Genomic DNA, 26350 nt, shown 5'->3' on the forward strand with positions numbered 1-26350 from the left:
TTATTGATTTATCTTTTATGTTAATAGTTTACAATCTATTTTTTGTAGTTGTTATTTTTTAATTGTTTTGTTGAATAAAAAGACTGTTGTTAGTGCTCCTGTGATTGGTGTAAATTAATGTGCTTCACACATGTAGCTTTTCATTATGTCTATTGAGGTACATTTTTTGCCCTTAGATGTGGTCACTTCGTTATTCCTCACATTACATCTGTTAAGGTCATACCTTTGGGTCCCATTCTTCATAGTTCCCCCAATCTTATTTTGGCTCTTACTGGGCCTGTAACTCTCACAGACAGACGGGTACAGGAGTTCGCACACGTTGCATTGTTTACAGGCAAGGGTGGATTACCGCACGGGCACACCGGGCACATGCCCAGGGGCCCAAGGGCGGTGGGGGGCCCTAAGCCAGAGCTTCTGTGTGAAGTCACCGTATTTTCCGGACTATACGTCGCTCCCGAGTATAAGTCGCATCAGTCAAAAAATGCTCCATGACGAGGAAAAAAACATATATACGTCGCATCGGTGTATAAGTCGCATTTATTTTTAAACATTTAAACAAGAACGTTTAGTCTGGAGAGACTGAATGAAATTGCAATAGCAATATAGGTGTGTCGGTCCCTCGTAGTTCTGAGAGTATACCGAATTCAGTGACACCGGGATTCCACCGGACGCGTATGCGCCGCGGTCAGATGCCTTCACAAGTCCAGCGGAGGGCTCCAGTTTTCCCCGGCCAAGTCATGCGCTGTGATATGTGTGACAGCTATGTTGCACAAAATTGCAGCTAAGGCTGGGTTGAACCGGAGGACATTGAGGACGAGAATATAATTTATTCGGTGGTGCAGTAGGCTTGCAGCGTTCAGTTGTAGGCCTAATGAATGACGGTGCCCTCTTGCGGCCGAGGATTATGTACGCACAATTTTGGCATATAAGTCGCTTCGAAATATAAGTCGCAGGGCAAGCCAAACTACAAAAAAACCGCGACTTATAGTCCGGAAAATACGACTTTTAATGTTGCATTGTCGAAGCAATCAGTAGAGAAATACAAAAATTCAAGCGAAAACAGCAATAGTAGGCATATTAATACCGAGTAAAAAAAAAAAAAAGATCACTAGGGGGCACTATTTCAGTTAGTGAATTTGAGACTGGTCACGAACAAGGCACTGTGATTTAAACATGGAGCAACGGCGAACGGTTGTAACGTGAACTCTTAAGTGGAACCTAAATAGGTCCATGAGTGGAACAGCTAAGCGAAAAAAAAAAAAAACAAGAGTAAATGTAATTGCAAGTCGTTTAGGCTATGCTTAACTTTATAATAGTTCCATGGTACGCAGCAAGAAAGATACCCAGTCACAATACTCCCGTACCATCTGTTTGTATAATTTAATTAACAGCATGGGCTCCCGCTAGCTTAACATAGTATTACCGTTTACTCTTGCATTAACAAGAGCAGCGGAAATCTGCTCAATCGTCAATGTGGTCGGAGTGCCCGCCCCCTCGATGTGGACTGAGTGCCCGCCCCCTCCATGTGGGCGGAGTGCCGGCCCCCTCCATGTGGACTGAGTGCCCGCCCCCTCCATGTGGGCTCCGTCTGCGGGCTGCAGTCAGGGGTACTTGCTTAGGTTTGGCCACGGGTTATAGAGCCCCCAGTGGTCAGAGTTATAGCGCCCCGTAAGGTCAGGGTTATAGCACCCCCTGTGGTCAGAGTTATAGCGCCCCCTGTGGTCAAAGTGGAACTCTTAACAACCGCTTTTCTCCCTGTTTACATTTGTGCATTTAATATGGCAAATCTCAGGCATTCACGTTTGAAGTGGTTGAATCTAGCGTTTTTATCCCATTCACTTTAAACATTTAATAATATTTACACACTTTATAATAGATTTATTAAAAAAAAAGGATAGAATGTTTGGTATAAAAGATAGGACACGCAATGCACTGATAAATGCCCAACCTTTTTGTTAGGGGTTAGGTGGTCTCCTCAAAAAACTAGAGGAGATAAATACACACAATTATGCAGAAGAATAGTACAAATTTAGAAACAGAATAACATTAGTATGGCTTGCTTTGCAACCACACTAATGAAAATAAACATAACAATAATTTGGCTTGCTTTGCAACCACACTAATATGAAACATGACAACAATAGTCTGGTTTGCTTTACAACCAAAACTACAATAACTAGGCAGAGCTGTCTGACTCTGTCTAACAATAACTGTTCTTCAGCATTGGTTCATTTTTCCCCAAAACTGTGCTGCTTCCTGACCCAAGACCTAACCCCCATTGCCATAAACTGTCAACAAAGTAGGCAAATAAATACAATCTCCACGTTTCAATAGCTTCCTCCATATACTGTATATGGGACAAATATACGATTTGGGAGTCTTTTTTTATATATATATATTTTGCTATGCCAATGTACATTCTCCTTCCCAAAGTTCTTTAAATCTCTTCATGAGTAAATTAACCAGGGGTTCTCCATAAAGCCTTTTGAAAGCATTGTTTTCTCTAGTCCACGCCCTAGTGGTGTGCAAAACTCAGCTTTCCAAGTACTGCATCCTGGAATGTTTTTATGGGGTTATGTACCCAGTGCTACGGCCATTTTACGTGTTAACACACCACTATAATCTTTGTCTACATTTATGCCATAATGTAAAGGACATTATTTTGCTTAAATTCTGCACAGGAATCGCATTTATTTAAACTGCAATTGTATCAAAAAACTGTAAACAAATGTAAACGCAAAATCAAAATATTTACACAATTAAACTTGGACATATATTCCAAAAAAAAACATGAAGTATAAAAATGGTCAATCACATAACGGGGACGTGTGTCATCAGTTTGTAATGGAATATCATTTCACCCTGGATAGAAACTCTAGAACATTCTATATTACTCCACCTGGGAAGAAGTGCTCTTGAGTGGCTGATGCAATTCATGTCTAACCAGCCACACCTTTCCATTCTACATCATTTACACAGAACATAAAAACAGTTTCCCTGTAATCCTTTTCCCTTCTGAAGCAGTTACAGCAATGTGTCCATCTGAGAGATCCTTTACAGCTGATCCAGTAGATCACCAGTTTTCTGTCTGTGTGTGCCAAGATCTCTGCAGGTAAGGCACAGATATGTGTGTGTTCTGTGATTTATATTTTTTCAGTGAGGAACCTCACGATACGTACTCTTAATTTACTATGCAAATATATAAAGTTGAAATACATACACATCTCGTGTGAATAATGCCATGTGGATGTTATTGTGATTAAATCAAACTCATAAATACAATGTACAATATTCAGGGCGCCGTCAGCTCCACAACGAGGAGTTACAGCAAAAGGCCATTCAACATCAATCAAGAAAAATCGAATTTCAAAAATGGTAACAATAGAATTTGAAAATAACTGAATATTTACATTCCCTACTTACTTAAAATATTCACAACAGCACATTCTGGATCTACAGTCCCTAAAAAAACTCAACAGACTTAGAGGTGTAAGGCCATTGGTCAGCCAGTGTACTGCTCAGAGATGCTGGTGGAGACCCTGCCTATCTCTCCACATAGATCGCGTCTCCCTGTAGATCAGCGGCACAATGAACAGGATGCTGCCTCCTGTCTGTGGGCAACACACCACACACAAAGGCAATTATTAAGGGTTGGAAACGGAGTACCATACATAACTGAGCTATTAAAATTGTCATTGTATATATCTAGCATGCTAGAATATGTATCAATTATTTTTTTTACATTTAAAAAAAGGTTGACTTTATATTAGTTACCATGACGATGAAGAAGTAGAAGACATACATCCATCCCAGTCTGCTCTCGATCATGGAAACGAGGTACTGAAAGACAGGGAATGACGGCGAGACCATTGCTAATGGTTACTAGCCTGTTGCTAGTGGTGTTACCTGGCGGTTACCAGCAGTTACAAGCCTTGTCGTGGAAATAGTCATCATAATGATAATATAAAAGTATATATGAATGATTTAAACCTTGTGTACATTGACATTAGTCCACTAATAAGGCCTTTGTTAACATTCTCCTTGCTCCTAGAGGTGACTCCCTTCCTCTCTCTAAACAGTGGTTACTAGCCCGTTGCTTGTTAGTCACCTGCCCCCCGGCCGCGCCGATGCTCCCGGTACCGTCCACGATCCCGGTCACGGTGGCCAGTGCCTCCTGGCTCCCCCGTAGGGCATCCTGACGGCCGAGGTCAGCAGAGATGGCCGAGCTGATCATGTTGGACGGACCACCGATGAAGAAGCCGGTCAGAGCGAGCAGCGCAGCATTCACCACTTGGTCAGCCGGGGAGTCTGGGAGGAGGATGGCGGGAGGAGGAGGACAGAAGAAAGGTAAATGTGAAGTCTTTAAGTCAGATTTTACCTTGAAAAGCTGCATTATTGGGGTAAGGATACCATAGTGCACTCTTACTACATGCATCTCCATGTGCGTAACCCACAGGTGGGAAACTTTTTTCAACTCTATCAGCTATTCTTGGAATGTATGTGGGAGCACATAGGCTAGAGCATTGGGTGTTTAGGCTGAAAATAGGATGGTTATGTATTTTTTAAACAAAGTCATGCAATGGTGAAATAAGACTTTCCACTGTATTCACATATTGACTAATTTCAGTCCTACATTTTATCAAGAAAACATGAGCGACCGAAGTGACATACCAAAAAAATTAGTTCAGAATATTTTGAATCACCTGGACCAGTATCCACATATCAGGCCGTAGAACTATCGTAGGGCACTGTTGTCTTTTGATCCAAGTGTGGTTCAAGCCAGGCATTGAAGTTGTATTTAGAGATTTGTTTACATAAGCTGCAGCTCTGGCATCAAGAACGATGACAAAAACTAACATATAAAGAATAGATGTCAAGGATGACCTAGCTAATAAGCTCATATGCCAACATTGGCATAACTGCCCTGACCCTTGACTCGAGTCAAATGTGATTTAACCATCACCAAGGTTTAAATAGAGATACCCATTTGGCTAGCTCCATCTTGAAGCTAAACCAAGTAATTACACATCAATTATTACACAGCTCTTCTTAATGCTTTAGAAAGCTCCATTCACTTCAATGGGCCTTCCCTACGTTCGACGGTCAATTATTTTTGCATAATTGACCGTTGCTAAGCATAATTGACCGCTGTCAAGGAAAGTGATTTTTTTTGCCTCCGATTCACATCTTTTGTAGCACTCCACAAGTAGTCCGGTAACTTTCAACCCCAGCGTATTCGGTTTCTGAGCGACGTCAGCTGAAGCCCACTGGAAAAAAACTTCAAGGCCACTATGGATGAGTTTTTGACTAACTTAAAACTGTATGGGTAATAATGCGATTTTTATGCTTGGTTAAAGGCCCAAGTGAAAGACTTGGGCCTTTGTTTTTCTCAGGAGGGTGGCTGGCGTCTCCCTTAGGGATAGGGTGAGAAGCTCAGCCATCCGTGAGGAACTCGGAAGAGCTGCTGCTCCTCTGCTTAGATAGGAGTCAGTTGAGGTGGTTCGGGTATCTGGTAAGGATGCCCACTGGGCGCCTCCCTAGGGAGGTGTTCCAGGCAAGACCAATGGGGAGAAGACCTCTGGGAAGACCCAGGACTAGGTGGAGAGATTATATCTCAACACTGGCCTAGGAACGCCTCGGGATTCCCCAGTCAGAGCTGGTCAATGTGGCCCGGGAAAGGGAAGTCTGGGGCCCACTGCTGGAGCTGCTGCCCCAGCAACCCGACCCCGGATAAGCGGTTTGACGCTGAGGATGAAGAGGATGGCTAAAGGCTGAGTGGTCGTTACCAGTGAAGATAAGACAAAGAGAGGACAGCAGCACAGAAGAGGGCAGTGAAGCGAAGCAGCAAAAAGTTTTGGATGACAGCGACATTGACAAATTGGAAGAGATCGACACTATTTGAAGTAATTTTTTTTGTTTTGGAAGTAGCCGTGTAATAAGTGGGATAATGTATAGAATGTGGGCATTATCGGGAAATTAATCCCAATTCAGTCTATTACGCCACATCCTGAGTTCTGGCCAAAATACATAAATCGGGTGTATTATAATCCTAGGACATAATTACCTTTAAAAAAAAAAATCGCCTAAATGAGATGGCCGACCCTGGCACAATCCTCTGACATAAATACAGGAAGTGAATGCGTACCAACGTATAAACTCACTCTATGGCATCAGTGCCAATTTAATCAATAAACTCCCAACTGGTCCACCCCCGTCCTAAAGGACCTCAACTGGCTCCTGTTCCTCACAGAATCAACTTCAAGACCCTGGTCCTCACCTACACAGCCCTACCCCAGCTGGCTCCCCAAATGTCTCAATGACCTTCTTCCCCCTCCAAACCCCCTGGACCCTCACATCAACCTCAGCCCGCCTTTTCTCCACCCCCTCTCAGTTTTGGGGACAGAGCCTTCCCCAGGGCACGGGATCGCTGAATGAATGAAAGTGTGTACAGACTATTGATTATTATTATTATGAGTGATTGTTGATACATATAATGCTAGCAATGTACAGATAGTGATGACGATCACTTCGTCACCAGAACTAATTTAGTAGAAAAGTGAAAAGGGACTAAATCTGCCTTTCCAATTTCAGACATTAATGGAATACCTACAGCATACAGATATGCTTTGGTTTTCATACAAATAAACACATTTGAGATCCCATTGTCTAGTTTGCCGAGGTTAGGTGTTAGGCGAATCAATGTGTAGCTGCAATCCATGTAGGGTAATGGCACAAAGTTGGAGAAGATTTGCCCAGAATTGCTGAAATACGGTTATTTTGAAAAGTATGTTGTCATTTTGGTTTTGTGGCATGAGGCCTTCAGCCCTCTCTGAAGTGGAATTACGCAGAGTGGGAAGCAGTCAGTATGCGGATTGGCACCTTAAAGTCTGAGGCTGGGTTCTCTCATAAAAGGATGAACTCGTCAGGTTAGGGGGAAGGGCTTTCCAAAGTGGAGGAGTTCAAGTATCTTGGGATCCTGTTCACAAGTGACAGGAGAAAGGTGCATGGGACTGACCCCCATCTGAGGGCAGCGGGACGCAGGCACTGGACTGAAAGGCCGTGAATTAACTGTTGTTTTAAAAATGATAATCCCAATGGAGGTAGGACCTGAATTTATAAAATTGTCCCTAACCCTTAAAGGCACCCAGTGCAACTTTATGTAAACATTCAATGAAAAATAAACATTCAATTTCTAGTCTTTTTTACACGTAGTAAGTTTCAATAACTCCATACCATTACATATCGACATTCAAGGAGCAAAGATGAGACGTCGTTGTGTGGTGAGAACTGATAGAAAATCGTAAACAACAACAATCGCCGGTGGGGAGAAGCCATTTTTCCATTGACTGGAAGCCTGCTTTATTTATTGTAGGTTACAAAAAATAAAGAAAATGGCGGCATTGTTGTTGTTATCGATTTTGTATCAGTTCTCACCACACAACGACGTCTCATCTTTGCTGCTTAAATGTCGGTATGTAATGGTATGGAGTTATTGAAACTTACTACGTGTAAAAAAGACTAGAAATTGAATGTTTATTTTTAAGCCTCGAAAGTTGCACTGGGTGCCTTTAATCACATTCCATTTGTTGCCACTCAAAATATTAGCAGTTGTTCCATCAAATATGGCTACTAAGAGGATATTCCATAGTATAACCATGCCAAATTTCAAGTCTATATCTGAAATAAAAATTGGAAGGGTTTGTTTGAAGTTGCCTTTCTGAACCGCGGCCTCTCTCCAATGCCGTCATTTCGTAAACGTCCGTTTGACAGTGGGTCTTGACACAGTATGCTTCAGAAACATGGTTGGTGATTGTTTAGATATGTTAACTTCTGGTAAACCAGTTTTTAAGGCATACCAATGTCATATTGCTATACCGGCCCACGCTGACCGTACCTCTGACGTACGGAAAAATATGTTTTAATCTGCCCTTGGAAGCCTACATACATGTAGTGCAGTGGTATTGTCTCGGTCTCAAGACCATGAAGTCGCGGGTTCAAGTCCAACCTCAACCAACCATTCTGTGAAGCATGTCATTACATCAAATAACGTTTACTATCAGGAATTCATAAAGCCGTCATACAGTAGGAACCCGTCATGGTTGCTTGCAACTATATATATTATTATAATTATTGAATAATTATAACTAACACAGCAGATAATTTTGTGAGACTGCTGCACCTCTTCCACTGGCCTGCTCCCCTTTCCAACACACTGTGATGATATGAGCTGAATTATTTGCACACAGGATTTGGCAATCAAGTGGGTTAAAACCGTATTAAGCCCAATACAATCATTTAGCGCAATTCGCGACTACCTGTTATAATTTAGCCGCAGTGCACGAAAAGGACATCCGTAGCCAACATCTTGGTGGTAGCAAGCATGTGATCCCCAGGAGGATCCACATTGGGCTCAGAGAGCAGGCAGAGGCCAATTGAGTGCCCTGGAGGCTACGATGAAACTCTGTTATGAAACAACATGGTTGTTAATGCTGTGGTTCCTCTTAAAATTGAACTAACTGTCGTCCTTGTCAACATGTGGAACAATCCGTCTTTGAGTGGTGAGGAAATCAATGGACATGTGGATGATCTCAATAGCTCTGCTGATAGACAACTGTGATGGGCAACTGTGTCACTGGGTCCATGTTGTTCGAAATTACTAACTTTATGCAAGGTCTATGTTTGTGCAGTACTCGGCATTGACTCTGTCCTAAAAATACAATATTATATATACATCAAAAAAGCGGTAGCTAACGTTAATTGAATCAAGCAAACAAATAGCCGTTGTTTTTGCTCCAAAAAGCTTGACTTACCTTGAATTTAACATAAGATAGTTCCTTCAAATTAGGGCTTGCATAGACAGTAACGGTATTATATCACGGTATGTTAATTTTATCTTCTAATTTCGATATAAATGCTTCTGAAGGGGTAAAGTACTGGTTAGTAGGGCTGTAACGATACGCGTATCAAACCGAAAATCGCGATACTCAAAGCCACGAACCAGTCTCGCGGTGTGAGAAGGCAGAAGCGCGATATGCCCTTTCTAACTCTTCGGTCAAATTGTCCGATTGAAATTTGCTAATAATTTGTCTAAATAATAGTCTGCTGACAGCGCCCCCTCCTATCGATGCCGTAAATATGTGACGAGATGCCCTCTCTGTGATCACAGCTCTCCGTGGCTACGGAGGATTGCATTTCTCCACAGCCGTCGAAGTCCTCATATGCGATATGAACGACATTTATCCAGAGTGGGCCAAGCGTGAAAAAAATTGCCTGTGTGATCCTGTCTCTATTGTTTTGTGTGATTTGACTGGCAGTTTGTCTGCTTATAGGTCGGAATGAAGCGGCCACCGATTATTGACAGGATGGGTAGGCTACTTTATTCTACCGGACTCGTTCGCTTCTTCACTAGACACACGCGCTACCGCTCGCTCTCCTCGCTCGTCCACTCACTCGCTGACGTCACTCACACACGCATACGCACACTGCCATTCTTCCGCACACACATATGCTACTCGTAACACTATGCCTCGTTATTGCGACGTTCATGTTTTTCCTCATCTATTGAAAGTTAGGCTATTAAACATGTTGCATTCTATACGGCCTGATTATGTCATTATTTAAGCTACATAGCCTAATAAGAAGCGCTAATAAGGATATTTGAATAAACCAACCAAACAGTTAAAGGGGCCCTATTATGCCTACCAGCAAAAAGCATCCTCCAACTGCAATCTTTGGTTATTTCTTTATTAATTTAGCTATACTTTAATAGTATTCTTTCGGTTCAAATCTGTTCAGTGTTCCAAATTATTTGTTATTAAAAGTTACATTAAGATAATTGGTTTTTAAGTGTTTAAATAAAATGCTTTTTAAATTTAAAAGAATCGTGGGATGTATCGAACCGTGGGTCAAAAATCGTGATACAAACCGAATCGTGAATTTGTGTATCGTTACAGCCCTACTGGTTAGGCAGCAAAACTGCATACATTTATTTAAATCTTTTCTCAAGTTACTTCCATCTCTGAAAAACACTAAAGTTTAATAGTATGGATTTGTTTCTCCACTTGCTTGCGGACCTTGCCGTATAGTTTTGCCATTTCAATTTGGCGGAAGTGTGTGCGAGCAGGTAACGCGTACCTGGGATTGAGTGTTTTGACCATATCTTTAAAGCCCTTTCTATCGACATTTTGAAAGGGAACCATGTCCTTACACAGGTAAACAGTGACAGCGTTTGTTATCTCGTTCCACTGCTGGCATTTTGTCGTAAGGACTGGCTTTGTAAAATGCCTGCGGAAGCAATGTCTGATATGCAGAGACAGCTTCACGCTACCAGCGTCTGTCTCGTACGGTGTGGAATGAGAGCTTGTGAAGGGACTATTGTGCTAGCACACAGGTGCGCTTGCTGCGCACCTGCGTGCTTGCGCAATAGCATACTGCCATAAGGTGCGTTCACACCAAAACACACATTTGTCGCCCGTTCACGTTGTCGCCCAAGTTTTGCAGCGTGACAAATCATTAACTGTCGCTGTGCAAGTTTTGTCAGGCGAATTTGCTGAGGTTCAACCCGGACTGCATTGCAGGCAACGGTTTATGAATGTTTAACTGAACTAACTTTAAAATTTGTGAACTGAACTTTGAACTAGTTCACTTCACGTAGAACGTGAACTTTCCCAACACTGGGTAGAGTTTTAGTAGGTCCAGGGTTAGGGTTAGTAGGTCCAGGGATAGTACAGAGGTAGAGGTACTTACGGCTGTAGCCGACCAGGGCTCCCATGGCCAACAGAAGACTGACAGCCAACACCGGAGCTCTCTTCCCTAGGAAGTCTGAGACAAGACCCTGCACTGTGCCTCCTGATAGAACGACAGAGAGAGAGAGAGAGAGAGAGAGAGAGAGAGAGAGAGAGAGTGAGAGACAGAAAAGACTGACAGAAACAGTCCACTATCAGCTGTTATACCCGTTTATTCACTGTTTGTCAGTCCATATTTAAAACCACCAAGTTCAGTCAAACTTTCTCTGTAGGATGCAACATAGATGCGAGCTGACAGAGATGCTAGTGGAGGTGCGAACTAGCGCCGACTCACCGACGATGCCTCCCACGTCGTACCAGATGGACAGGCGGTCGGCTTGTGCCTCCTTCCAGCCGTAGTTACTACTGAGGTAGAAAGGGAGCCAGAAGAAGAAGGAGTAGTTCACCAGCTTCAGGCAGGCATAGGCCAAGGAGTACTGAGACACAAAGTCAACAACAGCTAGTTAGCCATGTGGTCAACATAAACAAGTAAGTTAGCTATTACCTTAATTCCGATAGGAGGCATGGCCAGAGAGTACTGCAACATAACAAGATACTAACAACTAGGGATGGGCAAAATGATTATTTTCCGGGAACTAGTTTTTTTCAATTCAGTTCACTCGTTCGTTTGATTCGTTCGTTTTGATTCGTTCGTTACGTCAGATTACGTCATTTTTCAGGGAATCTCACAGGTGTCTGCCCCCCTCCCCGCGAGACGTCCCTGAGCATAATTTAAGCGACTTCTAGGCTCTACCCCGCGTGAAAATCGACAAGATATACTATATATTACAACCAAACGTCCCACCAATATTATACCACTTGCTTACTCTCTATATTTCATTCATGGTTTTATATATTTTTTACTTTACATTTAATTCTTCATTATTCAGACATTACAGAACTTTCATGGTCATAAATAAAAAATACGAACTGCAGTTTAATATCTTTGTTTGTTCTTGAATTGACGTAGAATGGAGCAAAGACTCCTGGGATTGGGAAATGCGTTTATCCAATAAACAGATGGAGGTCAAGTCTATTTTCGGAAATGAAGGGGGATATACGAGTGGCCCCAAGTCGAATGGTATGACCCAAGATACGTCAGACAGAGAAAGCGCGCAAATTCGACGGTACCACCTTGTCATTTGTATACCCAGGTGCCATGGCAACACCATTGCTACCTCTCATTGGCTGAATCTTTGAGAACGTTGTAGACTCAATCGATATAAGGTCGCGGGGAGACGAAGCTCTGTTCGTTTGTATATTTATTTACGTGACCATATTTTTGTTTTATGTTAAATAAAAAAGAATCAAAGAACCAGTTCTTGTTTTGGGGAACCAGTTCTGGTCGTTCACGGTTGGGATTCGTTTGTTGTGAACGAATCGGTCGCGACCGACTCATCCCTACTAGCAACTCAGCTACAACAACAACTAGTTAACCAATTAGCTATCTGTAGCTAACTAGCTAGTCAACCAACAATTGAGCTAATGCTAACCTTAAAAGAACCCCGGGTATTGCATCACAGGCCAAAAGGTAGCGCTAGCTTGCTAATTAGCTAATGCTAACAGTAGGATAGAGTGCTAGCTTACGGGCAGCACGCCAGGGAGCAGGAAGGCCTGGAGGAAGCTGATTGGCTGGGGAAGCTCTTCCTGCGGCCCCTCCGACTGTTCCACAGAGTAGTAGCCTCCATCGCACCCTTCATCCTCTTCTTCATCACTCATCAGGGGCCGCTGGCTCTCAGAATCACTTTCTACTGCAGGCCCAAAACCTGCCTCTGACTCCTGACATAGCCCTGAACACACACACACACACACACACACACACACACACACACACACACACACACACACACACACACACACACACACACACACACACACACACACACACACACACACACACACACACACACGTATCTATTAACTATATTAGTGGTATGTGATAGCTAGGTGCTGTAAGTTTAATTAGCTTTGCGCTGCAGTAGCTTAGTACCTATAAGTGCTATGAGCTACGAGTTACAGTAGTTATATGTTTAACTTGGTATAAGCTACAGTAGCTATATCGGTAATTATCTACAGTAGCTTTTAGCTAGAGTAGGCATCTATTCATTAAGCTACAGTAGCTATGAACTATAGAAGTGTAATTGGCTCTTGGTAGCATTAAGCAAGTTCTTACCAACTTCTTTTGGGGAGGTCAGAAGACCGAAGAACACCACAACCCCACCGGCAAACTGCACCACAGACGTCACCAAGAAGGCGTACTAAAGAGGAGAGAAGATGTACTTTATTAATTCCAGATTGGAAATTTAAGGAATGCCATTTGAGTTAAGTTAAATATATAAATCGCAATATCGTTAAATAAATAAATAAAAAGGCTGTTATCCAAATCTAAATGAACAAGACATTGGAAATAAACACGGCATTATGAAATAAATGTGTCATTAAGAAAAACAAATTCCCCTCAAATAAATAAATGTGTAATTATACAATAAGTAGTCAATTTGGAAAACACCCTTTAAAAGAAAACAACACATTTATTTATCAAATTATCTTGATTTAATTGAATATTTATGTAATTATTTATATATTTAATATTGACTTAAATGTCCTTAAATACATATTTTGGGATCATAGCTGAAGGTAATAGTTAGTTATATTAAAGGTACCATGACATGCCACCAGGTGTGTGTATGATTTGCCCTTACAAGCCCTTATGATGGCTAATCACACTCACACCTGGTGGCACGTCATGGGACCTTTAATGAAAAACAGATACAACGAATAAAAAAATAACAAAAAGGATAAAAATAGAAGATCTCATTATGCATAATGAGAATAAAGGAAGTCAATAAGACCCAACAGGAAGAACTTGATGCAATCACACCATGTTTACAATGCTTTCCACAAGACATCTAATATTTCATTTTGTATATTACTACATTCAAAGATCTACAATCAAGGAGTATTCATCCATTTGTTGGTCCAAGGTATTATTTTACATGGTGCTCAGGCAGACTAATATCTGTTAATGTATGCTAGCAAAAAAAAAAAGGTAAATGTTGTGACTGACCTCGTATCCATACTTGAGGACACTGGATGCAAGGAAGGCTCCCAAGATGTTCCCTGCCGAAGCACACGCACTCCACAGGCCGAACACAAAACCTCGCCTGGAAAACACGCAGAAAGGGGATTTTAATACATTAATATACCACATTAATACACACAGCTTTATGTGTACAGAACTTATATACAACTTTTGTTGTATATAATATTTGTTGCGGCCAACAAGCACGATTAATTCCTTGTACATTTGTACTTTGTGTGGGTTTGTGTGTTACTTACCCGGACTTCCCGAACCAGTTGCCCATGATAGCGACCACGCATGGCCACACCGCGGACTGCAGCAGGCCGTTCAGGACCCACAGCCCGCAGTACAGGTACACGTTATATAGGTGGAGCCACTCAGTTAACGTCCCAAACACAAACTCCTGTCCATTAACAGATACACACAATGAGAGATACATGCATACACAGATACATAAAACGATAGATAAACAACTGATCAGAGATACATACACACAAACATGCATCAACACAAAATGGTTTATTTTTTCAACTCCTTAACGATTTAAGCAATTTAAAAACGTGTGAGCCCAGAGGAGGTCAGACACTTGGCACACCATCCACCAACATACAATGTTCTTCCCATTCTAAACCATTCTCTTCAATCAGAGCCCTCACACTGGCACCGCCATACATCGTCAATTTATCAGGATTCAGATTCGACACTTGGGTTTACACGGTAACTCACCACAGTGGCCGAGCCGCAGAGGCCAAAGCAAAGGACGTAGCGTAGGTTCATGCGGTCGCCGATCACGCCACTGACGTACAGACCCTGCACCAAGCGGGGGAGAACAGGAGGGTTAGGCTAACACTAGACCATCAACTGGTTGTCATTTAGGGCCTCTTTTTTTCCCCACCAGGCGCTATAGCGAATTTAAGTGTTTAGTGTGGTTGCAAAGAAAGCCACAATATTGGCATCATCAATGTGTCTTATTGTTAGTGTGGTTGCAAAGCAATCACACTAATCGTGTGTTATTACTTTTGGGGGTCCTACAAAATCCGTAGGAACCCTATTGTCTTCACTGAGACATATGAGCAATTTTGAGGTTTTCATCATGTTGTGCTTGCCTTGATTTGATACAATTTGCACTATAGCTTTGCACCAATTTCGGTGTAGCCTCTTTATTGTAAGAGCTATGTATTAATGTGTTTTGTGTTCACCTACATCAGGGATGCCAGGGTGAAATTGGTCAGGGGGCCCGATTTTTTTTCAAGAGAGACCTCAGGGTGCCGGATTACACTTTCGGACTGAAAAGGCCTGAAAAGGCCAAACACTGCCTCAACACATGGATAGGTAGGCTATTTTAAATTATGCTTGAAGGCCTAGACATCAAAAATAAATTGCATTGGCCCCAAAATAGCCTCACAATGAGGCCTACAATTACATAGCCTAAAGCAGGAGACAGCTCCCCTCTAAGAACTTAAAGGTCCCATGACATGCTATTTTATGTATTCTTTAATATAGGTATTAGTGGGCAACTAACACAGTATTCAAAGACGTTCCCTAAATTCAGCCGTGGTGCAGAGTTACAGCCACTCCGAGCCAGTCGCACATTGAGCTTCCCCCAAATGCGCTGTTTCGGTGGGCGTGTCAAGGAGGAGGATGGGGGTGTGGCCCTGAGCAGCTTGCAGCCACCATGCGCTCTGTTTACAGTGGATGTATCGCAATGGCGAGCCGCACACAGCCTTTAGCCGTGTTCTGTAAATATTCTAGAACACACGGGAGTCCTGGAGCTCTATATCTAAATATTATCATATAGCCTACACAGATATCTATATCATATAATATATATTATCACGGCCAAAAGCTGTGTGAGCCGATATTATGAATCTCAAACGACCGCGTTGGGTTCTCCGACGTTCCTGGTTCTTCAACGTCCACATCAATGTGAATACACACACTGTAACGCAAGTGTTTCTTGTCGGTTCTTTGACGTGTCTTGTATTTCCACAACGAGACTGTCGTGGGGGTTATCTGAGCCATGGTTGAGAAGGAATTGGGGGAAAGGAACTTTGATTTGACTCGCTGAAGTACATGAACTGCGACATGCCGCCGGTTGCCGCGAGGCACCATCGCCCGGCAGCGGGCAGCCGGCAGCGCGCGGTTCAGTCGACTTCAGGTTGATGTGAAAGTGGAAGAACCAGAGACGTCGCAGAACCCGACAAAGTCGTTTGTGATTCATAATATCGTCTGGAGGCGCACACAATATGTTATATGATATATAGATATCTATTATTTAGATATAGAGCTCCAGGACTGTAACGCAAGTGTTGTACACTTCCTTGTTATTTGGATAACCGTTCTGCTGTTGGTGTGATGGCGCATAACACGTCGGACTCTCGTATCTGGTATTTCTACAACGAGACTCGTATTGGGGGTTATCTCAGCCAAGGTTGAGAATGAATTGGGGGGAAGGAACTTTGGCTTTGACTCCCTCAAGAACATGAACCACGACATGGAGGAGAAAGGGATTGTTGGCGGCGAATGTCTCCCGCTTGAGCCCCGCTGAGGGACATAAGCGCTGCCCGGCAAAGATCCCTTTCTCCTCCTTGTCGTGGTTCATGTTCTTGAGGGAGTCAAAGCCAAAGTTTCTTCCCCCCAATTCATTCTCAACCTTGGCTGAGATAACCCCCAATACGAGTCTCGTTGTAGAAATACCAGATACGAGAGTCCGACGTGTTGCGCCATCACACCAACAGCAGAACGGTTATCCAAATAACAAGGAAGTGTACAACACTTGCGTTACAGTCCTGGAGCTCTATATCTAAATAATATCATATAATACATAGATATCTATATCATATAACATATTGTGTGCGCCTCCAGACGATATTATGAATCACAAACGACTTTGTCGGGTTCTGCGACGTCTCTGGTTCTTCCACTTTCACATCAACCTGAAGTCGACTGAACCGCGCGCTGCCTGCGGCCGGCTGCCCGCTGCCGGGCGATGGTGCCTCGCGGCAACCGGCGGCATGTCGCAGTTCATGTACTTCACCGAGTCAAACCAAAGTTCCTTTCCCCCAATTCCTTCTCAACCATGGCTTAGATAACCCCCACGACAGTCTCGTTGTGGAAATACAAGACACGTCAAAGAACCGACAAGAAACACTTTACGCGTTACAGTGTGTGTATTCACACACACACATGTGGCGCTCGCACGGTCGAGTCTCATTGGCGGGCCAACGTCTCTGGGCGGGCCAGGCAGAGTAAGGGGAGGAGCTGAGATTCCTCATGACGTCATGAGCACAGATTTCCAAATCAGCGCGCTTGAGCCTCCGTTTTTTCAAAGGCGAGCAGAACAGCTAGTGCTTGTTTTACACCAAACGCAAGTTTTAGCCACTGGGGGACCATAGGCAGGCTAGGGGAACTCATATTTATGTTAGAAAACCTCATAAATTGAGATTTTCATGTCATGGGACCTTTAACATTTTCATATCCATACAAGTAGCCTACATTTATAAATGAGAAATGCAACAAAATAGACTAGGTGCCAACAAAACACATTTCCTATAAATAACAGGAAAATGTGTTAATTACTTTTATTTTATTTATTGAAGGCTTGCACAAGTTAACTAGGCGATCGCCTAGGGCGGCAAATGCGTTGGGGGCAGCAAAAGTGTTGGGGGCGCCCCCTGGTGGCGGCCTTAATTGATGAATACATTTGAATGAAACAAGCGTGTTTTCTGTTTCGAAAAGGAATGGAGAATGGGGGATGAACAGTTATTGAATCGTAACAGACCAGCAGCAGTAACAGACCAACTGACGGATTCCAAAAAATAAAGAAATTGATAAAAATTAAATAAATACATATATTCTCCCCTTATCACCCGCGGGCCAGATGTGACATACAGTCGGGCCGTAACCCTGGCATCCCTGACCTACATGCTCATAAGATGCATCGAGGCTATGGTATTTGGTATTATTGTTTGTATTGTTGTTTTCTTCAACAAGTGCTCTGTGGTATTTTTTATAATAAAGAGCATAAAAGAAATACCTGTTACGTCCTCCATTGTAGAACTTTATGTAGGCCTATACACATTTAGGAAATGGAGATGGGGTTCTGCCCAAAGTCGAGCACCACAAAAGTAACGTAAAAGTAACGAGTAATGTAAAAAGTTACTTTCCATAGAGGGTAACTAAGTAAAGTAAGGGATTATATTTTTTAAGAAGTAAAAAGCAACTAGCAAACACTACTTTTTAAAAGTAACTTCCCCAACACTGCTCACAAGTTACTTTCTCGTGCTCACAAGATACTTTCTCGTGCGCATCAGATACTTTCTCGTGATCACCAGATACTTTCTCGTGAGCACCAGATACTTTCTCGTGCTCACAAGAAACGTTTCAAATTTATTTTTCCATGTCCCTTTACGGGTTCCGTAAGAAAATACAAATTATCATTATTTTTTTTTAATTAAATCGCAGCCTTCTGCGGTTATACAATCGCAAAGGCTGATATCACGATTGAGATTTGATTAATCGTGCAGCACTAGTGTCCAGACCCTCTAACAAATAGGAATGACAAATGCACATGACGTCATACAGAGCAGGGCCCGACCGATATAGATTTTTGAGTGCCGATGCCGATTATTTTCAGAGAAAAATTTACATTTACCCTATATAGTGATTTAATCGGCCGATTAAAAAAACAAAAAAAAAACAAAACATAAAACGTAGTTTTTGATACCTTAAATATACTTTAAACACTTTTGACGAATATGTGAATTGAATGCAGAATCTTTGAGTGTTTTAGAATACATTTACAGTCAAAAATGAGTGTAATGTAAAATGTAAAATAAATAACTAACTCCCAATGTGCTGCGCTCGTGAGCAGTGACTAACACGTGCGTGCTGAGCAGTATGGTCTCACCGTTAGAGTCTACAGTATAACAAATTAACATGGCCTGGGACCTAAAGAAAAACAGGCACAACATGCTCAAACAACGCGTCTTGTGTACATTGGTGAGGTGAGCGCGCAGCTGCCTGAGCGAGTGTGCTTTCATGTTGTACGGTAAAATTCAATCTCCTCTTTTTTACTCCAGCTAAAGTTGTTAGTTAGCAAGGCGAGTGGGAGCGCAATCTGCAGGATACTAATCGCAATAACATTTATAAAAAAAAAAAATCTAAAAAAAAAACGGTTGTAATCGGCGTCTTTTTGGCCGATGCCGATTATTTTCAAAAAGGCTATAATCGGCCGATTAAATCGGCAGGCCGATAAATCGGTCGGGCCCTAATACAGAGCCCATTATAACTAGTTTACTTAGCATTTAGTGGGCTCCAGACTTATTTTTTTCTCTAGGAGCACTTTGCCCCCTAACTTAAAATTTCATAGGCGCAACCAGAAATTGTAATATTTATTTTAATATTCACATTTCTACTAATTTTCACTGTATTACTAATAACTATTTTGATAATAGATGTAGAAATTACAATGTGCTGTTTCAAATTCAGCGTCACATTTTATTGTGATTCTCATCTATCCCAACGGTTTCCAGGTTTGCGCATGCATGCGTTCGACAAGTACGGAAGCGACAGTTTCACGGGAGTGCGCCCGCTTGTCATGCCACTTGACAGGACGCTGAGCCTTCTCTCTGCCCGCTCGCCTCTCCATTGAGAATGCATTATCAGGACGCCACCCTCCCCCTCGACACAGCCACTGGCCATTCCCTATCCTTCTTACACTCATTGGCCTGATTGGCTAAGATTCCGGATTCATTGAAGCGCCCCTTCCATGTTTAACGGGTAAAAAAAAAAGGGCACATTTACTGGTCGCACATGCGACCAGTACATTTTCCAATTTTCCATCCAGATGGAAAATTCGGTCGCACACTATCAAATATTGGTCGCAATCTGGAGCATTTCGTCGCAGTCTGGAGCACTGACTTAGAGTATTGCCTCAAGTTCAATCACATCTTGTCTTCTTGGCCTTAACAGACAGGAATGTATGTGTAGGTGTAACAACCTCCACAGGTTTCGTAAGTTACATTGACTTTAGACTCATGAGATAAAGGTTGTCATCTAGACCCCTCTCTCACATAAGCGCCATCAATTCACGAGCTAAGCTCATCTTCAATCAGCAACCAATATCAAAGCAAGAGGGCGTCATATGCACAATGGTTCTGAAACATTACTGTGTTATGCTTACTTTCCTGACAAGTCTAAGAGTCCAGGCATAGATCTTAATTTCTATTAATAAATATGATCCAAACAATATCCAAAGCACTACAAAGTGGTCCACAACAGTCAGTCCTTCTCCACCCATTCTAGGAGATTGTGCAAAAAAACCGAAGGCTATCCCATGTGTGTGTAGGAATATCAGGGATCTGATATTCGGCCCTGACGTTGAAACGGCCCTGACGTTTCAACAGGCTGACACGACTTCTGACGCATTGTGCCTTTAGTCTGAATCAAGTTTTTGAATCGAGTTACAATCAAAAGAAAAAAACGGATTTAGAACCTACATATTTATCTCATGTAAAACAGTGACCGCCCAAGGATGCCAAAGGGATGACCAACCGACCCCAAAGGGGAGTATAATGACCCCGCTATTCGAACAATGTTGCTTCATAAAGTATAAAGGTACGGCCACACCAAACGCGTCACCTGCGTACCACGCGTATAAAATCGGCAATTTTTCCATAGGGAAGCATTGGTGTACGCGCGTATGAGGTTCGTACACGCGTATCATGCGTACCAAGCAACATTTTACTCGCTGTAGGGGCGTATGAGGCGCGTACATATACGCGCGTATATATACGCGCGCACATATACGCGCGTACATGTACGCGCGGAGTTCAAAAAATTGAACTTTTTATGCTCATACGCGCCGCAATAGCCAATCAGCGTTGAGCTTGACCCGACGTCACTGGCAGAGAGTAGTGAGCTTGGACAGAAGCATACGGCCGACATCTTTCTTTATTCTGTGTGGAAATAGTAACATAGTTACGCCATTAAATGCTTTAATGGAAACATTTTTAGCGAGAAATGTGCATTTTACTTTCATAATGTTCGCTCTGTGAATGTGAAGGATGTTTGGTTTGATAGTTATGACGAAGAGGGAACGCTCCGTTCACTTGCATGGACAGAGTCTCTGGTTACTAAAGCAACCTCAACGTCTTGGCGGACTATATATCTGCTGATCAACACTACGAATGCTGGAAACACACCAGACACACCATGTGAAGTTATTTAACCCGATTATTGTTATTTATATCCGAGATTATTTAATCTAACCCGATCTAAACTCTATCACCCAAACACGGCGACGTTTGGGTTTCCTACCTCGGACTCCAGAGCAGCCATGTCCATGGCAGCCACGGCCGGCAACTTTCTTTATTCTGAGTGGAAATAGTAACATAGTTACGCCATTAAATGCGTTTATGGAAACATTTCTAGCGAGAAATGTGCATTTTACTCTCATAATGTTCGCTCGGTGAATGTGAAGGATGTTTGGTTTGATAGTTATGACGAAGAGTGAACGCTCCGTTCACTTGCATGGACAGAGTCTCTGATTGCTAAGCAACCTCAACGTCTTGGCGGACTATTTCTCTGCTGATCAACACTACGAATGCTGGAAACACACCAGACACACCATGTGAAGTTATTTAACCCGATTATTGTTATTTATATCCGAGATTATTTAATCTAACCCGATCCAAGCTCTATCATCCATCCAAACACGGCGGCGTTTGGGTTTCCTTCCTCGGACTCCTTAATCCTCGGACTCCTTAAATGGTCAGATACGCGCGTATGCGTACGCGCGTATCTGACAATTTTTGACACAAAATGGTCAAGCAACATTTTCGCTGCGTTACGCACGTACATGGTACGCGAGGTACGCGCTTGGTGTGTTCGCACCTTAAAAGCCACATAATACCGATGGGACAAGGAAATATTTTTGACATCAAAGTGTGAGAATAAGATGATACCAATGAAGTAAACAATACCAAATACTGACAATAAAGAGATATTAGGAGCTGGTTACTCACGATGGCATAGGAGAAGAGGAAGATGGTGTCCAGAGCTCCCAGAAAGAGCGTGGCTTCCTCTTCATCAGCAAACAACCGATGCTCCTCCCACACCTCCCATGAGAAAAGAAACGACAACATGACTTCATCGCAGGGATCTACTCGAACGATTTATCATCATAATCAACCATCGCTAAATAACTCAATAGTAAATTAACTAGGTGATCCTGTGATAGTTTCCAGGGTGAAGAGGTGCGGGGTACCTGGCTGGGTGAGAAGGCTGGGAGGCTCTCGTTCTGGACGGAGGGAGTCCACTGAGCCGAGATGCTAACCTTAACGTTGCTAAAGGTCTTCCTGGATGCATGCAGAAGAACATAGCTGTGGAACAAGGCAATAGCAGTTAGTCTGCTGTTTAACCTGGTGGGTCATTTGGTCAGTCATTTACGATTCCTTTAAACCTGGTAAGGTTCCACTCTGATTTCCCCTTTTATCATAATCCCCAATGAAAATGATGTATCACCAGTGTTGGGAAAGTTCACTTTCTCAATGAACGAGATCAAAGTTCAGTTCACAAATTTGATTGATTTGATTAATCTAGTTTAGTTCATAGTTCATAATTCAAATTATTGCCACAGCCCATATAGAACCACAGACAGCAATTGTTTTATCAGTTTTAACACTGCTTCATATCTTCATATCCAATTTTGAATTCTTATCCAACCAGGGTTTACATTAGCATTGAGGGGACAGCCTTTCCCCATTGTTGCTTTAACGCTTTGTTGCAGTACATTCAGTCCACACTAGTAGCAGCTGCAGGCAGCTTTCACCCTTACAGTATATTCTCCAAAACTTGAGGAAAAACTTGCTGCTTGAATGGCCTTTTTTTAATGAGGAATTATTATAAGAAAAACAGAACAGTAATTCAGTCAGTCCTTAAGGTGCAATAATAATTTTCCATCAATTAATGACTGCATTTTACAAGCGTTACGAGTGGCGGGCGAGCACTTATTTAACATGCCCGGTATGAAAGGTTTCAAAGACTGGGGATGTTTAAATATTCTATGAAACTTAAAACTGGACCATTTAATCGTTAGAGTTGGATTTAAACTCAATGCAGGACCACTATTGGAGTGGATTGGACGAACATTGGAACAAAAATAATTGTTTGGAGTGACGCGGCCGAACAAATCAAGGAATGGGCTAACTTGGGTTAACTTCATATCAAAGGCAATACAATGTGCTTTACAATGGAGAAAGGCGAGAATATAGCCTAGACCCACCCCTTCCGACACAAATTCTCAAAGGGGAGCAATGCAAATAAACTAGTGCCATCAGCTTAACGAGTTTTAACGGCGTTAACTAGGGGTGTAACGGTACATGTATTTGTATTGAACCGTTTCGGTACGGGGTGCTCGGTTCGGTACGGAGGCGTACCGAACGAGTTTCCATACGGACACATTAAGAAGAGGACTGCATGTGTGGAACATGCTGCGGCCGCACATGCACAGTTGCGCACACCGTAGCCGTGTTCGAAATCATTCCCTATTCACTCACTCACTATTCCCTATATAGTGTTCATGATATAGTGCACTATTTAGGGAACGAACAAACAATAATTCGGACACTACGCTGAACATTTCAAAACGTCATTTGCGTCAGTAAATGCGCCGGGTATTTGTGTAACGCAGACAGATGCGCCCACATCATGTAAACAAATCGGGCACTCACGAGAAAAGCTGGAGGTTGTATTGATGTTGAATGTTACATTTCCTTGTTCAATTTTTTTTTTATTAATTTTGAATCTTCTATGTTAAATCCCAAATAAATTTTGACACTTCTAAACGAAAGCTGGAGACTCCATCATTAAATGTATTTGTTTTTGCGGTTATTCAGCTTCTTCTTCTCCTCCGGAAAAACACGAACGCATTGCATTGAGGTATACGGGAGTAACATGTAGGGTACATTGTATCTCCACTCAAATTTTGGGTATGATTATCCTGCAGATAATGTGGATAAGCTGATTTTTCTGGCAAAAAACAAAGATTGAGTGAAAGTCATCAGAGCTAAAGATGAGGGGGGGGGGGGAGTAAAAGTGAATCTGAGTAACAACTTGAAACTGTTTAGTGTTGCAATGGTTCATTGTTGCACATTAGATTGAGAAAATATTTGTTTTTAAAGAAACTGTCTGAGCCTTATTCATGTTATTTAATCTGAGCAACAACTTGAAACAGTTTAGTGTTGCAATTGTTCATTGTTGCACATTAGATAATATATTTAAAAAAAAAACAGTCTAAGCCAATGTTATTTATTTTTATTTCTACATTTCAGAATCTTTATATTTTTGAGCAGAATTCTAGCTTTGTATTGTCTTATGTTCCTATTGTAAAAAGCACAAAAGTGTGTTATGAACAACTTGAAGCACATGTTATGAAGCACATTTTGATTTCTTACTGTACCGAAAATGAACCGAACCGTGACCTCAAAACCGAGGTACGTACCGAACCAAGATTTTTGTGTACCGTTACACCCCGGGCATTAACGCAAACCGATTTTAACGGAGTTCATTTTTTATCACGCGATTAACTTCTTTTGGCTTGGTTTTTTCCCCTGCTGTCTAGCAACAACTAGTCACGTTGGAAAAACTACAACACCATACCGGATCTAGCTACAACGGAAGCAAAATGACAAGTACGCCACACAAACTTGTGCAAGCAAGGATACGGAGCGGGTGAAAAACTCCTTAAAAGTGTGTGTATGTTTGTGTGTCACTCTGTTCGAGCCTGCACGAGAGTTCAATGTTGTCATTAGCTGTTACCTCTTTCTGACCAATCGCAGTTCAAGGCCCACCTGGGCTGTACCAATTCAGGAGGGGCCGCTCAGTTACTCCCCTCTAGACAAAATCGACTTGGTTGCGACGTTGACAGTTTGTGAGTGTCGCGTCTGTTGAGTGAGTGAGAGGTTGCGGGCGCACAGCTCAGGCTGCCGGACGGCGCTGCAAGGAACTTTTATAAACGCAATATTGTTATCCCGCAGTAATCAGCCCAACAGCCCCGAAACGTTAACGGCCCACCGGGAATTCTCCCGACTCTCCCAATTACCACTCCGCGTGTGTGTGTGTGTGTGTGTGTGTGTGTGTGTGTGTGTGTGTGTGTGTGTGTGTGTGTGTGTGTGTGTGTGCGCATTATTCGATAGCCTGGTAATGTGTATAGGCCTACGTACGGTAGGAATATTCATACTGGTTTAAATAATAAATGTTATAGTATTTCCCATCTTTGCTGAGCAAGAGTTTTGTTCGAAAGTTCAGTGATTGAAACAAATAAAAGCCTGAGCTATTGAAGTTTTACGGTAAGCCTACCACTGTCATGCACCTACCCGATGTCAAGTGGACCGGGTTGAATTCAATGCGGGTCTCTCTTCTTATATCCGTCTTACCAAATATATTTTATTACTGTCCTTCTAAACAGTCTCTGATCTCACTAAAAGGCTTGCAGCACAAAATCAAGGGATAGTTCGAATAGATTTTTTTTTGCGATTAATCGTGAGTTAACTATGACATTAATGCGATTAATCGCGATTAAATATTTTAATTGCTTGACAGCACTAAAATAAACCAACAGTTTTTGCCCATAGAAGGCAAATCCGTTAAACATAGACTGTTAAACATAACCCCCGACCTCCGAGATGATCAAAACAGCCGGTCAGGTGAAACAGATTGAGCCACAGAATAACTACAGTATTATTTTTACATGCCATAGGCCTGCGTGCAGTTGTTAGATTGCACATAACACGTTTGCATATTTAGTCTTCTTTTTCTCGACTCTCCAGCATTCTTTCAGCATTCCCTTAATTAATGGCCTCGGTGTGCAAAGATAGGCGGGATAAACCACTTAGATCGTTCAAATAACCCCCAGAGTTCAATGTTCATCAGTCCCAACATTTAGAAACAGAATCGTAAAGGCCAAGGGTGTATTGGGTCAGTGGGGATTTTCTGAGAGACTGGAGAAGGGCCTTATGTCATGGGCCAAAGATCCACAGCGAATGAGGGTCGGCGACTATCCCCAATGACGAATGTCAGTGTAGGACACTAAAGCGCATGAAACTAAGAAATAATCACATTAATTATTTAAAGAACAATGATAATAGAAATGAATATATATTAATGACAGTTTGAAAAAAAGTAAAATACCGCCACTCCGACAATAGAAAAAGAAATGATCGGATTGGTGAGACGTTTGAAAACAATGGATGTGCCGCCACTCCGACGATTAGACGTCAATGTCGGCGTGGGGGTATGTCGGAATGGAAGGCGGTCCCCGTGTCGTTCACAGACACCAGAATGAATGCGTTCACAGTAACATTCATCAGGCAGTAATACAGTACATTCAGTTCACGTTGGCCCAAAATATGAACAAGCTCATGACCTATCGTTCAATGAACGCGCTCTGGCACAACACTGTATCAATAATTACAGCACAACA

General features: G+C 42.4%; 1 protein-coding gene across 1 annotated transcript in view; it reads right to left on the reverse strand.

The window, feature by feature from the left end:
• Positions 1-1863: 1863 nt before the first annotated feature.
• Positions 1864-26350, reverse strand: part of slc37a3 (solute carrier family 37 member 3) — a 32300-nt gene continuing 7813 nt past the window's right edge. The window contains exons 3-14 of the mRNA XM_060048823.1: positions 22136-22250; positions 21894-21986; positions 14593-14676; positions 14124-14269; positions 13852-13948; positions 12958-13042; positions 12372-12574; positions 11080-11221; positions 10747-10848; positions 4109-4308; positions 3775-3840; positions 1864-3611 (exon numbers count right to left, since the gene is read on the reverse strand). Of these exons, the coding sequence (XP_059904806.1) occupies positions 3519-3611; positions 3775-3840; positions 4109-4308; positions 10747-10848; positions 11080-11221; positions 12372-12574; positions 12958-13042; positions 13852-13948; positions 14124-14269; positions 14593-14676; positions 21894-21986; positions 22136-22250 (1426 nt within the window). The 3' untranslated portion in view covers positions 1864-3518. The remainder of the gene's footprint in view (positions 3612-3774; positions 3841-4108; positions 4309-10746; positions 10849-11079; positions 11222-12371; positions 12575-12957; positions 13043-13851; positions 13949-14123; positions 14270-14592; positions 14677-21893; positions 21987-22135; positions 22251-26350) is intronic.

This window comes from Gadus macrocephalus, chromosome 4 (genome assembly GCF_031168955.1).
Source record: "Gadus macrocephalus chromosome 4, ASM3116895v1".
NCBI lineage: Eukaryota > Metazoa > Chordata > Actinopteri > Gadiformes > Gadidae > Gadus > Gadus macrocephalus.